We start from the raw sequence: 15,611 nt of genomic DNA on the forward strand, positions 1-15,611 counted from the left end.
CAGAGAGTGAAGATGAGCCAAAATGTTACTGAATCTGTGGCATTATGTTTCCTTGTCTTTCCTCTTAGTGGTGATAAAATAGATATCAGTGGTGAAAGTGTTTTAAAAAAAATTAATATTGCCTGTTACTGAATAATAGAAAAATAGATGTATTACTGTTGCTGTTTTTGAGAAACTTTCTACTTTTTCTCCTGCCTATACCCTTTTTCATTCTTAAATTCCTCTCCTCAAGCTCCACAGCTCTTATCCTGATTTTTCAGCACAGTCCTCTCCCAATTTCCGATCCCACTTCCTTGGATCTGTTATTTTCTTGATCCCCTGACTCCCACATCTCACATATATGGTAATGAGTCATTAATTATGTAATGAAATTGATCAGAAAAATAGGTAGGTGTACAGAATTTCACTTCATTGACAACTTTTTAATATTGTAAAAATTCTCTATATTGAGAGGAACTAAAATAATATTTGTTTGTTATTTAATTACCTATTAAATATTTACCAATTATTAAAATTATTTCAATTTAGGAAAAATTCAGTGAAATTCTTACAGAAAAACTGAAAAAAGCCCATTTATGTTTGAATTATTGCTTTAATGATTCCGTATTCATGCTTATGATTTGTTTATGAATAAATCTTTTTAAAGTTTGAAGTACTTTAAAATCTAAAGCATGCTATTTGTGGATGAAGTTTTGGTTTAAAATGTTTTCGACATGTTTAGAAAGTCTTTTAAAAATTATCTTTTAAAATTATTATGTTTTAAAAATGAGAGCGTGGTATACTCAGAAAAGCAATGGACTTAATCAAGAGATGTATTTTAACTGTGACACTAGGCAGTGTTTTAATAATATTGGGAAAATCTGTTAAATTATCTGGAATTCATTTCTACTCCCTGAAAAATGAGAAGTTTGAGCTAAACAGTATCTAAATATCTCTTCTAGCTTTAAGATAGGTTAATCTTTACTGAGCTAATATTTAATGTAATTATCTCTTCTCTCTAGAATTTTTGAAAAAGATGAACATTTACTTATATTGAATAAAACCCCTCAAAACAGTCAATTATTTCTTCCACATGAATTTCAAAAATTAGTCATACCAATAAAGATGCATTCTTCAGAACCAAGAGTTACAGGTACAGTATTTATTAATTATTCAAAAGCTTAGTTTTCTTTGCAAAGAAGAAGAAATACAAGCAAGTTTACTTATCATTGGGTGTAAGTGAAAACAATACTGAAGACCTATAGACTCAGGAAAGTACTACTTTGATTCATTCTAAGAGCAAACAAGATATGCTTTCTACACCTAACTTTTTCTCTTTGATGGAGAAATCACATGATATTAAAAAAAATGTTCTGGTCTGGTTGCTCAACTGTCAGAGGATGAACAATTATATATATATGGGAAGTTGTATTATCATTACATGTTATCAAAGTGGATAGCAGACTTGAATTAATGATATTTGTGGCTTAGAAACTGAGATTTGAATCATGTTTCATTCAGTCATCTGCAGATTAGACTAACTACATTGTATTAGATTAACTACACATTGCCTGTTTTTTCCTCTCCCATTTATTAATATTACCACTCTGTCCTCTTTCATTTCCCATTATAAAGTTATGTTTTGTTAGCTGGTTTTCATTTTATATTCATAGTTATCATATTATATAGTGAGGAATTAAGATTTATATAATAATTTCATAATTATTTTAATTTAAATATTCATGAACTTGATTTTTTACGAAGGTAGATTAAGTAAATGTTGGACATGATACTTGATTCTCTCTCTGGAATTGATCTGAAGTTGTATGATTTCATAACCTAGATAAAGAAAAAGAAAGTTCTGTGAAGCTGTCAAAGCTTGCCAATATTGACTTGAGACAAAAAGAAAATGATACACAAGTATGTATTTCTTCTTTAATAGTATAAATTAAATGCTTGCTTTCATTAAATGAGATAGTGAATGTGCTGCATTTAGGATGTGTGTGTGTGTGTGTGTGTGTGTGTGTGTGTTAAATCAATCCTTAGTACAACCCCAGGGTTGAAAAATCTTAAAAGAGTTTCAATATGGCAGCCTAGTATATAGTGTAGCCCTCTCACTAACTCCTAAAAATAATTGAAAAGACATTTAAAACTTGCAAGCCCTGTACCTAGTAGACCAAAAACTCTTGAGACATTTCTGAGGAAGGAAAACAGGATTGTTGAAGAGGAAAATTGTGACCCAGGACTTCCATAGGAGAATAATCTTGCAGAAAGTAAAGGTCTGGGGACAATGAATGAAGTAATTGGTTACTTCAGAGGAGGTTAATTCAGTTAACACCTGTTACAACTCATATCCTCTTTGCCTTTGGCAGCCAGGCATCAGCAATCGAATGACTGTCTCCAGGTGGAAGCAGTGAATATAGTAGGTTGGGCTAGAGAGAGAGGTGGTACTCTGGGTGGTTATTGGTGCTAATGAAAAAACAAGGAGCTTATCACCCAGAAAGCTACCTTCTGGTGTGGTGTTTCTCTCTCTTCCCCCGTTCTTCCTGAAAATAGTCCAGTGGGAAATTCTCAATGGACAATTACTTTTATTAATCCATAATTCATAGAAACAGATGTAGGGGTAGTAGTGACCAGAGTAATTAGTGAAACTTATTAATTCAGAATATGTATTAATTAGCAGAAATCTTAAAATCTGGTACTGAAATTCCCGATGATATCAATATGGGGAGAAAAATGAAGTAAACAAAAGTTTACTAAAAAAATTTACTCAAGTTATTTTTTTGTTTGGGGATGGAGGTATGGAGAATATATGAATACTGACTAATTCTGTGTATTGTTGGAAAAATATAAATTCATGCATGCATGTTAAACATTTAAGAGTAACCAACAGAAGAGAAGTGGAATGTGTAAGTTTTAAAACAGTAGAAGAAAAAAAATGAAAAAAAGAAAACTTAATCAGTCCAACTGTCTTGCCAGTGGGTTTCAGCCCTAGACAAGTTCACTATGGATTCAATGAGGCTGAAAAAAGGACAGTGGAATGTTCTTGGGGTGAAAAAGGTTTATACCCAACTTTATTTCCACGGCGGCAGGTCAATCACTATAATCCCATCCACTCAGAGCGGGTCTGCATGCAGCAAGCCAGTCTCTGCCTCTGGGCCTCTCTGCCCCTGCAGCTGTCTCAGTCTTTGTACTTAGCGGTGCCACCACTCCAGTCTCTGCTCTCCTGCAGCCTTGCAGCCGTGCAGCAGCCCAGAACACTGGGTGGAGCTCTGTATTATATAGAGTCAATACAACCTACTGCCCATACATGTGTACTGAGCAAACAGACCAGGGCCAGGTGAGAATCCTGGCCATGGGAATCTTCACTTTCTCCACACTAACAAAAGGCAGGAATGAGGGCAGTGGAGGGTGGGGTCCTCAGAAGAATAAACAGCTAGAAAGCATTGTAAATAGAAAACAAATAAGATGCCAGAAATAGTTCTGAACAAATCAGTAATTATAGAAAAGTGACAGAATGCTTCTATGAGATATATAACAAAATTATGCTATACACTGCTAAACAGAACAGCTAAAACTACTTGACAAATGAAGGCTGAAAATAAAGGGAGGGCAAATATATATCAGGCTGATACAAACAAAAACAAAGCAGTTGTAGCAATGCCGTATAAAATAGAATTCAAGGTAAGTTGGTCACAGGGATAGTAGTACAGCATGGAGAATATAGTCAGTGATTCTGTAACATCTTTCTATGTTGGAAGATAGTAACCACACCAGTGGGGGTGAGGATTTAATAATATGGGTAACTGTTGAACCACTGTGTTGTATACTGGAAATCAAGATAGTATATCAATGATACTTCACTAAAAATAAAAATAGAGAGTTTAGGATAAAAAGCATCAATAGGTGTAACTTTATGTCCTATTTTTAAAAAGAATAAATTCACCAAGTTGTAAGAACCATGATGCACCAAATTATAGTTTCAAAATATGTACAGCAAAAATTGATAGAATTCCAAAGAAACAATTAAAACAGAATAGCTCTCTCAAAAAAAAGTGCTGACCCTGAGTTTAGGGGTTGAATTTGGGTACGTGTGAAGCAATAGACAACAAAATCAATGAAATTATAGCATCTTAGACAACATAAACATTCATTTTACTCTTATCTGCCATGAAATTCTAATGTGACTGAGGTTCACTTATCAGGGCTAATAGCACGATTTCACACTGCAGTTATTTCTCAGGCTCCATCTATGCTTTCTTTTCCTGCTATCCTTAATGCTAAGCTTTCACCTCAAGGTCACCTTATGGTCACAACTATTGCAACTTTTGCAGAAAAGAAAAACGGGAGAAAGGCTAGCTGTGTCAGCCCCATTTTTAAGGATCTTTCCTGGAAGCTCCTTAAACAATCCATGATAGTATTTTACTGGCCAGAAGTTGGTCACATGGCTACCAGTTTCTGTGGAGACATTGAGAAATATAGGTGTGTTTTTGTTTGTTTTTTAAATCAGAGCACAGAGGGAAAGTAGATTTTTTGATAGGATAAAAACTGGCAGTTTCTATCACAGGAACACATTAAGTAAATGAAAAGTACATAAGGATGTAGAGGATCTGAGTAACACAATTAGCAAACTTTATGCGCAACAACACAGAATTCAGTTTAATTTTTATTTTCAGTATTTGCCAAAATTGATCATTTAGCTAGGGAATAAAGGATATCTCCACCAATTCTAAAAAGTTGCCGTATAGAATATGCCATAATATAAAAAACAAAAGGAGAGCTCTCTCAAAAAACTTTGGCTGAGGAAAAAAAATATTCAAATACTTTCAAATTACTTTGAGGTTATAGAAGAAATTAAAATTAAGTTTAAAAACTATTTAAAGGAATAAAACCAAAATCTGTGGAATGTAGTCAAATTGGTCCTCAGAAATTTATATTAGAAAATTAGAAAGATTTAAACTTGCTGAACTTTTCTGAAAAGTTCAACTTAAAATATTAAAAGAGCAAAATGAAAAATGCAAATAAGTAGGAATTGATAAAGAGAGAAGCAGAAATTAATGAAATTTAGAAGTTAGGTTAATGTATTCAAAAGCTGGTAACTTTTAAATATTAATAAAATAAAACTTAAGTATAAAGAAAAAAGAAGCCCCACCAAGAAAAGAATAAAAAAGGAGAAAAGCATGTATCATAAACACACACACATTGAAGAAATCTTTTGAAAGTCCTAAGAGAATACTATGTAAGACTTCATACCAATACATTTGAAAATTTAGGTGAGATGGGCAATCTTCTAGGACAATATAAATTGCTAAATAGACTAAAAAAGGGAAATATGAATGGATCAATAACATGAAAGAAATGGAAATGTAGACAAACATCTAATTCCCTTTTTCCTCCCTTAACTTCCCTTCCTTCTCCCACTTACACACATACATCCCCTTCAGAACACACCAGACTTAGTTTCTCAGGTAAATTCTACCAAACCATAAGGATTAGATTAAAGTTTCTCACTTGTGACACTACTGACATTTTGAGCTGGAAATTCTTTGTTATGGGGTCATCTTGTGACTCACTAGATGTCAATAGAACTTCACCCTCAAGTTATGACAATCAAAAATATATCCAGACATTGTCAAGTGTTCCCTGAGAGGCAGAATTGCCAGTTAAGGGCAATCTTTTTATACAAATAATTCCAGAGTATATAGAAAAAATTGGAAATTATTGAACAAATTATACATGGCCAATCTATTAGATAGCAAGGACAAAGGTAAAAGAAAAATTATGCATTAGTTTCAAGAATGAACATAGATATAAAAATCCTAAATAAGTCACTAGCAAACCAAATTTGGTACTGTAACATTAAAAGAATAATATATTATGAGAAACCTTGGTTTTTCCAAGAAATTCAGTGATGGTTTAGCATTAGGAAAATCTAGCAATATGATTCACTACATTAACAGATTAGTAAATGATTTTAAATATTTAAAGAAAATATTTTCTAAAAAAATGTTAGGGAGACTCATACTATCAATTTATCAAATTATTTTTGTTTTTGAGATACAATTCACATATCATAAAATTCACCATTTTAAAGTGTACAATTCACTGTTTTTATATATTCTAAATACTAAATTAATGTATTTAGTATATATGGTATAACCACTACCTAATTGCAGAACATTTTCATCATCCCAAAACATTTTTAAACATTACCAAAATGCAGTAACTGTAACTGTGGTGCAAAAAAAATTCATTAGTAGACTACATAAAAATAATAAACTTCTTTAGGACAAAAGACCACTAACAAAGTAAAAAAACGACAGAATCATCAGTGGATTAGTATCCAGAATGTAGACAATATAAAGAAATACATAATAATTCTTACAAATTAATAAAAACAATAAAAATGGGCAAAAGATAAGGCAGTTTACCAAGAAGGAAAGACAAAGCATCACATAAAATGACCTCAGAAGTACAGAGAAATGCAAATTAAACCAGTAAGATAATCTCGTTTCACCTATCAGATGTGCAGACATTAAAACATTTGATAACATCTAGTGAGGTCAGTGATAGTGGGAATGAATTTGGTGAAACTAGTTTGGAGGACTGGTTCACAATAGTTATTAAAAATAAAAATTAATGTAGCAATTCCATTTCTTGGCATCTACATTAAACAAACACTTGATATACTTGTACAAATACTTGTATCAGGAGGTATAATACAAATGTATATTATTTAAAACATATGACACTTGTTCTTTGAGGGACAAGGTCTTTTTCTTATGATCTGAAAACACAATAAAGTGATAGAATTGAGACCAATGGCTGTTTTAACAAAAATGGGATAAACCTTCCTATTAACGATATTTTCATTTTGGGTCAAATAAAAACTAGGAATTCTTCAAAATGAGTGACTTGGAGGATGAAAGACTTGAAACAGATAATACAACATTAGTAAAGCAGTGATTTAGATATTATTATTATTATTAAACAAAATTTAAAGTTAAAAATGAAATATAAGCTTTTTCTTACATATGTAAGAAAATTTCAGGCTTTGATCTTTCAACCTGCTGTTTTGCTTTCCTATGTTCAATTTGAGAGGTTATAGAGAATAGAGAGACACAGAAATCAGGTAAAGAGTTGAGAAAATGGTAAGATTCACCTGATTAGTCATGAATATGGTATAAAAATTTAAAGGTTTACCTTAAATGTAGAATACAAGCATAATTATTTTACTTGTCAAAAACATCAAATTTCTTGAGACTCTTAAACTTTGTTTCCTAGTATGTGTAAGATTCATTGTTTTGTATATAGTGGTTTTAGTTAATGTTTGTAATTGTTGATATTGATAATAATATGGTGATGATAAGATGGCAATGCTCTTGGAGAGCCCTGAGTAGCTTTGGTATGCAGAACATTTTTATTGTTTTGTGTATCCAGTTCTAATGCTTAATTTCTTTTGTTCAGGTAGTTAGTGACTCTGCTGTGAATAACAATTCAAAATGTTCACATGTTACAGCTATTAAAAGTTCACAAAATTTTATGCAATTCAGGTAACTTTTAAACATAAGAAAATGTTTTAATTTCTGAAATAATATATCAACTCAGAAAATAACACTAAATTTTTATTTATTTCATTTTTAGATTGTTAACCCCTCAGAAACAATCAAATTGCAATCAGTGGTTTGAAAAAGGAGATACAGGTATTCGCTGTTTATACTTTTCCTAAGTAGTGGAAACAACAAATTATATCAGGTTTTTATGCTACTAAGATAAATTGGATTGTTTGCATCTGTGATAACTGACCACATATGCTTATTTTTAAAAATATTTTTCCCTAAATAAATAACAAATAAATTTCTTTGTTGAAAATTTAGAAAACAGAAAAATATAAAAGAAACAATATTACCAGCACCCAGACATAACAAACACTATACATATTGGTGTATATTCTTGTCTTTTTTTCTATGCACATGTATGTTTCGTTTTTATTCCCCCCCAAATGTGAAGCATGCTCTGTATATCATTTTGTATCCTTTTCTTCCCACTTGACATACAGTTGAGCATAGTTTTCCATGCCATCAGGTTTTATTTTTAATGACTGTATAATACACCATTGTATAAATATGCTATAACTTGACACTTCTCTCCCAGTGAATACTTTGTTTCCAATCATTTTGTTATTATAAATAATGCTACTGTACTCTTACATAAATCCTTTTTATGTTGAATTATTTTATTCAACTAAAAGCCATAGAAAGGTCACAGAATATATACCTATGATTTTTTATTCTAAGAAACAACTAGCTATTGGAACTTTTCAAAGCTGTTATGTTCTTGAAAATACTAATTCATTCTGTCTGTCTTTCTGTGTGTGTATATATATATATATACATATATATATATACACACACATACATATATACATATGTATACATGTATATGGTGTATATGCAGGATATATATCATATACACAGATATATGATATGTACATATGTTGGTAGTCCAGTACTGAATAACAGTTATTCCACCCATTAGGCTATATAAAAGTGTTCATATTTTCTGGTCTATAGCATGCTGGGTTACTGACTTTTATTTAAAGTTAAAAAATGGCTCATTCTGGCGGTATAAAAATTTTGTAAATATTTACATGCATATTCAAAGTGGTCATATAATATATTATGAATCTATTTCTATCAATTTCAATATAGGATTCAGCCAACACAATATGCTTATTCCATGCAGATGGATATTCTTCCTGCCTTTTTTGGAAGAAAGAATTATATCTTATCTGCACAAGTGATCTTTTCCACCTGTTTATAATCCTTTATATATGCCAAGCTGACAAAGTGTTAAGGCAAGGGAGGAATGGCTAATCTCGAGGAATAATATAATCCTAATAGAGATATGTGGCAAAATGCATGTGTCTGCATGTATAGTTCTAGCTGCCAGTCCTAGCTGAGCATACATGGTGATGCTTCATACCAAAGGAGACATATAATTATCTTAGAAGAAAAAAGACTCTTTCAACAATGTCCAAGCCTATCTTTTGAAGAAGTTAGTATGTGGTGAAAATAATAGTTGTGACTTAAATGCAAGAGGCGAAACTATAAAGCTTTCAGATGATTAAATAGAAAAACATCTATTCAAGGTAGGATTTCTTAAATTAAGAATGTAAAAGCCTAATCATAAAAGAAAGATTAATAAACTGATTCTATTAAAATTAAGAACTTCTATTTATAAAAAGATAATATAAAAAGAATGGAAGGTAAGTCACCAAGTCATCAAAAGACAATGAATGGAAGGCAAGAGGATATATTTTCAACAATAAAACTGTCAAAGTACTAGTTTCCAAAAATGTATAAAGAACTCCTGCAAACCAAGAAGTAAAAGACAGACAACCCAGTTAGAAACATGTGCAGAATACCCAAATAGGCACTTCGAATAGAGAAACTTTCACAACAGATGAACATAAGATGCTCAGCAAATCAGGAAGATGAAAAATAAAACCAAAATAAGGTATCATTACACATTCACCAGATTAGCAAAATTCAGAAATTGTGACAATACTTAATGTTGATGAGAATGTAGGACAATAGGAATTCTCATAACTATTGAAAGGAACTGTCACTTATAAATGAATTATATATCGAGACCATACCTAAATTATAATTATAGCTAATGATTGTGTGTGGCGAAAACTAGTGATTTCCTAGGGAAGCTCATATACCACATCAAAAATTGGTAAATAGTTTGGAAACTAAACTTTGGGAAATAGTTAACATCTGGTAAAATGGAAGATACAGATGCCCTTTATCTCTCCTACATACATGCCTAGAGAAATACAGGCATGTATGTAGAAGTACATATATAAAGCAATGTTCATAACATCATTGTTTGTAATAGCCTCAAAACAGAAACACTGCAGATGCCCATGTGTGTAGAATGGAAAGATACATTGTGTTGTGTTTGTACAATGGAATACTTTACATCAGTAAAAGTAAGAAACTATGTCTCTATGCAATAATACAGATGAATCTCACAAGCATATGCTAAACAAAAAAGATAAAGAGCATATGTATTATTATTTCATCAGTAACATTTTTAAACAGGAAATATAAACTATATTGCTTAGCTGATTATGAAAAGCAAATCAAGGAAATGATTATCATGGAAGTCAGGTTAGTTGTTACCTCTGAGGAGGAGGATATGGGGAATATGGGCCCTTTTGGTGTACTCATAATGTTCATTTTTCTTTTCCTGGGGTGGTGGTTACATGGGTATTCTCTTTATAATTTTGCTTATTAAACTGTTCATACAAGTTTTATTCTCTTACCTTTATGTATTGGGTTAAGCTCTCTGTCTATGAAACTGCCATATTTGCAGGTCAAATAGTTAAATATTGACAGTTTCATATGGTTTGACTAATATGTTTTATTTGCAATTAAATTACAAAAAGAAAAAAAAAGTTTGTTCTCATATAACAAACAGATGCCGAGTGTGGAGATAAAGGGACAAGGCAATTGACAGAATCAAGCTGTCCTTCACAAGTAAGTCAATTCTAATTTCTAAGCAAAAGATTCCAATTTAAAATATTGTTTCCATCTTAATTTCAGATTTAGTATAATGAAGATTATTTATGTGAGGTGTAGGTGTTATTAGCTTGGTATGGTGTTACAGCTTCTATCCCTTGGAGGAGTTTTAGATTAAAATATGAAGCCACAAAAGAAAAAGAATCATTATTAATAAAATTGACAACATGTATTGACACTGCAACTAAATAATGAAGAAAACAATTTTGTTTGGTAAGATTTAATGTTTTTCCAAGGCAATTCAAGATCAGTGGTTGCCACAAAAATATCTTCAGATTACTTTCTAAGAGTGGAAAGCTTAATGATGACAGATGTAGACAATGTATTTTGACTTAACCATAGCTGCTAAGAGTTAAAACAAGAGAAACAATACAGTAGTATCCTGCTATAAAGAAATGTAGGTAAAAAGCACATTTTAATTTTTGGGTGATGGAACCCAAATTGTTCTGTAATGGGATTTGGTATAACAAACATATTTGAGAAATCACATTCCTAATCCTACAAGATGATATAAGGGAAAATTAGTATTCAAGTCCTCAGTCTGCAGAGAAAGTAACATAGTGAATTTATAAGGGAAAAAAAGTACAAAGAATATAACCAAACAGAGCCAGATTGCTTAGAAATAAATTACTTTTTCCTTTCAAAGAGGTATGATACACAATTCTTGACCCAGAACGTGATGTGGAAATTTTAAAAGAAAAATAATTCCTAAACAGTTTTCTTCATCAATTTGAGTATGTTCTTGTTATCATTTACTTTTTCAGGTAGGGGTAGGGGAAGCAGAGATGAGAAAAAAAGAAAAATTAAAAAACTTAAAATATTTATTTTTCCTTTATTTGAACAGATATATTTTGGTATTTTCACCAGTTACTTTTTTTTAAATTGAAGCATCATTGATATACAATCTTATGATGGTTTCAAATACACAACACGGTGGTTCAACTTTTCACCCATATTATCAAGACCTCACCCCCTCCATTGCAGTCACTGTCTATCAAGGTAGTAAGATGTTGTAGAGTCATTAATTGTGTTCTCTGTGCTGTACTACAGTCCCAGTGACCTACCTATACTGTGTGAATTATAGTTCCGCTTAATCCCATTCTTCCTTCCCACCCACCCTCCCCAAACCCTCTCCTTTGGTAACTACTAGTCCCTTCTCGGTACCTATGAGTCCACTGCTATTCTCAAATTTCTGGTTTGCTTTGTTTTTATACACTGCAAATGAGTGAAATCATTTGTTATTTCTCCATCTCCCTTATTTCATTGAGAATAATACCCTCTAGATCCATCCATGTTGTTGCAAATGGGAGGATTTCTTTTCTTTTTGTGGCTGAATAATATTCCACTGTGTATATGTATCACATCTTCTTCATCCATTCATATATTGATGGACATTTAGGTTGCTTCCATATCTTGGCTATTGTAAATAGTGGACTGATAAACATAGGGGTGCATATGTCATTTCAAATCAGGAATCTTGATTTCTTTAGGTAAATTCCTAAAAGTGGAATTCCTGGGTCAAATGGCATTTCTATTTTTAGTTTTTTGAGGGACCTCCATATTTGAACTTTTCAAAATGGTTGAACCAATTTACATTTCCACCAACAGTGTAGGAGGGTTCCCCTTTCTCAGTATCCTCACCAGCTTTGTGGTTTCTTGTCTTGGATAGTGGCCATCCTAAATAGTGTGAGGTGATAACTCCATGTGGGTTTGATTTGCATTTCCTTGATGATTAGTGATATGGAGCATCCTTTCATGTGCCTGTTTGCCATCTTTATTTTTAATTTGGAGAAGTGTCTGTTCAGGCCATCCACCCATTTTTTAATTGGATTGTTTGTTTTTTGGGTGTTGAAGCATATGAGTTGTTTATATATTTTGGATGTTAACCCTTTATCAGGTAAATCATTTATGAATATATTCTCCCATACTGTAGGATACCTTTTTGTTCTGCTGATGGTGTTCTTTGCTGTACAGAACCTTTTTAATTTGATGTAATCCCATTTGTTCATTTTTGCTTTTATTTCTATTCAAGAGGGTTTTGCCTATGTTTTATTCTAAGAGTTTTATGCTTTCATGACTTTGATCCATTTTGAGTTTACTTTTGTGTATGGAGTTAGACAATAATCCAGTTTCATTCTTTTACATGTAGCTGTCCAGTTTTGCCAACACCAGTTGTTGAAGAAGCTGTCGTTTCCTCATTGTATATCCATGGCTTCTTTATTGTGTATTAATTGACTATATATGCTTGCATTGATTTCTGGGCTCTCTATTCTGTTCCATTGATCTGTAGATCGGTTCTTGTGCCAGTACCAAATTGTCTTGATTAATGTGGCTTTGTAGTAGGGCTTGAAGTCAGGGAGCATAATCGCCCCAGCTTTATTCTTCCTTCTCAGGATTGTTTTGGATATTCAGGGTCTTTGTGGCTCCATATGAATTCTAGAACTATTTGTTCTAGTTCATTGAAGAATGCTGTTGGTTGGTATTTTGATAGGGATTGCATTGAATCTGTAGATTGCTTTAGGCAGGATGGCCATTTTGACAATACTAATTCTTCCTATTCATGAGCATGGGATGTGTTTCCATTTATTGGTATCCTCTTTAATTTCTCTCATGAGTGTCTTGTAGTTTTCAGAGTATAGGTCTTTCACTTCCTTGGTTAGGTTTATTCCTAGGTATTTTATTCTTTTTGATGCACTGTGAATGGAATTGTTTTCCTGATTTCTCTTTCTGCTAGTTCATTGTTACTGTATAGGAATGCAACAGGAGTCTGTGTATTAATTTTGAATCCTACAACTTTGCTAAATTCAGTTACTCTAGAGTTTTTGGGTGGATTCTTTAGGGTTTTCATGTACGATATGATGTCATCTGCAAACAATGACAGTTTAACATTTTCCTTCCCAATCTGGATGCCTTTTATTTCTTTGTGTTGTCTGATTGCCCTTGGTAGGACTTCCAGAACTATGTTGAGTAAAAGTCAAAAGAGTGGGCATTCTTGTCTTGTTCCCGATCTTAAAGGAAAACCTTCAGCTTTTTGCTGTTGAGTATGATGTTGGCTGTGGGTTTGTCATATATGACCTTTATTATATTGAGGTACTTGCCCTTTATACTCATTTTGTTGAAATTTTATTATGAATGGATGTTGAATTTTGTCAAATGCTTTTTTGGCATTTATGGAGACAATCTTGTGATTTTTGTCCTTTTTGTTGATGTGGTGAATGATGTTGATAGATTTTCAAATATTGTACTATCCTTGCATCCCTGGAATAAATCTTGATCATGATGGATTATCTTTTTGATGTATTTTTGAATCAGTTTGCTAATATTTTGTTGAGTATTTTTACATATATGTTCATCAGGGATATTGGTCTGTAATTTTCTTTTTTTGTGCTGTCTTTGCTCTTTCCCTGGTTTTGGTATTAGAGTGATGCTGGCCTCATAAAATGAGTTTGTAAGTACCCTCTTCTCTTCTACTTTTTTTTCTTTTTATATTGTAATCATTAATCTACAATTACAGGAAGAACATTATGTTCACTAGGCTCTCCCCTACTCCAAGTCCCCCCAACAAACCCCATTACAGTCACTGTCCATCAGCATAGTAAGATGTTGTAGAATCACTACGTGTCTTCTCTGTGTTGCACAGCCCTCCTTTTTCCCCCACACCCCCCTTTATACATGTTAATCATAATACCCCCTTTCTTCTTCCCTGGCCCTATCCCTCCCTACCCTCCCATTCTCCCCAGTCTCTTTCCCTTTGGTAACTGTTAGTCCATTCTTGGGTTCTGTGATTCTGCTGCTGTTTTGTTCCTTCAGTTTTTCCTTTGTTCTTATACTCCACAGATGAGTGAAAACATTTGGTATTTGTCCTTCTCCACTTGGCTTATTTCACTGAGGATAATACCCTCTAGCTCCATCCATATTGTTGCAAATGGTAGGATTTGTTTTCTTCTTATGCCTGAATAATATTCCATTGTGTATATGTACCACATCTTCTTTACCCATTCATCTACTGATGGACACTTAGGTTGCTTCCATTTCTTGGCTATTGTAAACAGTGCTGCGATAAACATAGGGGTGCATCTGTCTTTTTCAAACTGGAGTACTGCATCCTTAGGGTAAATTCCTAGAAGTGGAATTCCTGGGTCAAATGGTAAGTCTATTTTGAGCATTTTGAGGAAACTCCATACGCTTTCCACAATGGTTGAACTAATTTACATTCCCACCAGCAGTGTAGGAGGGTTCCCCTTTCTCCACAACCTCACCAACATTTGTTGTTGTTTGTCTTTTGAATGGTAGCCATCCTTACTGGTGTGAAGTGATATCTCATTGTGATTTTAATTTGCATTTCTCTGATAACTAGCGATGTGGAGCATCCTTTCATGTGTCTGTTGGCCATCTGAATTTCTTCTTTGGAGAAGTGTCTGTTCAGCTCCTCTGCCCATTTTTTAATTGGATTATTTGCTTTTTGTTTGTTGAGGTGCATGAGCTCTTTATATATTTTGGATGTCAAGCCTTTATCAGATCTGTCATTTACTAATATATTCTCCCATACTGTAGGGTACTTTTTGTTCTATTGATGGTATCCTTTGCTGTACAGAAGCTTTTCAGCTTGATATAGTCCCACTTGTTCATTTTTGCTTTTGTTTTCCTTCCCCAGGGAGATATGTTCATGAAGAAGTCGCTAATGTTTATTTCCAAGAGATTTTGCCTATGTGTTTCTCTAAGACTTTTATGATTTCATGACTTACATTCAGGTCTTTGATCCATTTTGAATTTACTTTTGTGTATGGGGTTAGACAGAGATCCAGTTTCATTCTCTTACATGTAGCTGTTCAGTTTTGCCAGCACCATCTGTTGAAGAGACTGTCATTTCCCCATTGTATGTCCATGGCTCCTTTATCGAATATTAATTGACCATATATGTTTGGGTTAATGTCTGGAGTCTATAATCTGTTCCACTGGTCTGTGGCTCTGTTCTTGTGCCAGTACCAAATTGTCTTGATTACTATGGCTTTGTAGTAGAGCTTGAAGTTGGGGAGTGAG

General features: G+C 32.9%; 1 protein-coding gene across 1 annotated transcript in view; it reads left to right on the forward strand.

The window, feature by feature from the left end:
- C11H14orf39 (chromosome 11 C14orf39 homolog) overlaps positions 1-15,611 on the forward strand; it is a 60,156-nt gene that overhangs the window by 20,816 nt on the left and 23,729 nt on the right. Inside the window, exons 9-13 of the mRNA XM_057488405.1 lie at positions 1,002-1,132; positions 1,823-1,903; positions 7,451-7,532; positions 7,624-7,682; positions 10,471-10,529. Coding sequence (XP_057344388.1) covers positions 1,002-1,132; positions 1,823-1,903; positions 7,451-7,532; positions 7,624-7,682; positions 10,471-10,529 — 412 coding nt within the window. The remainder of the gene's footprint in view (positions 1-1,001; positions 1,133-1,822; positions 1,904-7,450; positions 7,533-7,623; positions 7,683-10,470; positions 10,530-15,611) is intronic.

Source organism: Manis pentadactyla, chromosome 11 (genome assembly GCF_030020395.1).
Source record: "Manis pentadactyla isolate mManPen7 chromosome 11, mManPen7.hap1, whole genome shotgun sequence".
Taxonomy (NCBI): Eukaryota; Metazoa; Chordata; class Mammalia; order Pholidota; family Manidae; genus Manis; species Manis pentadactyla.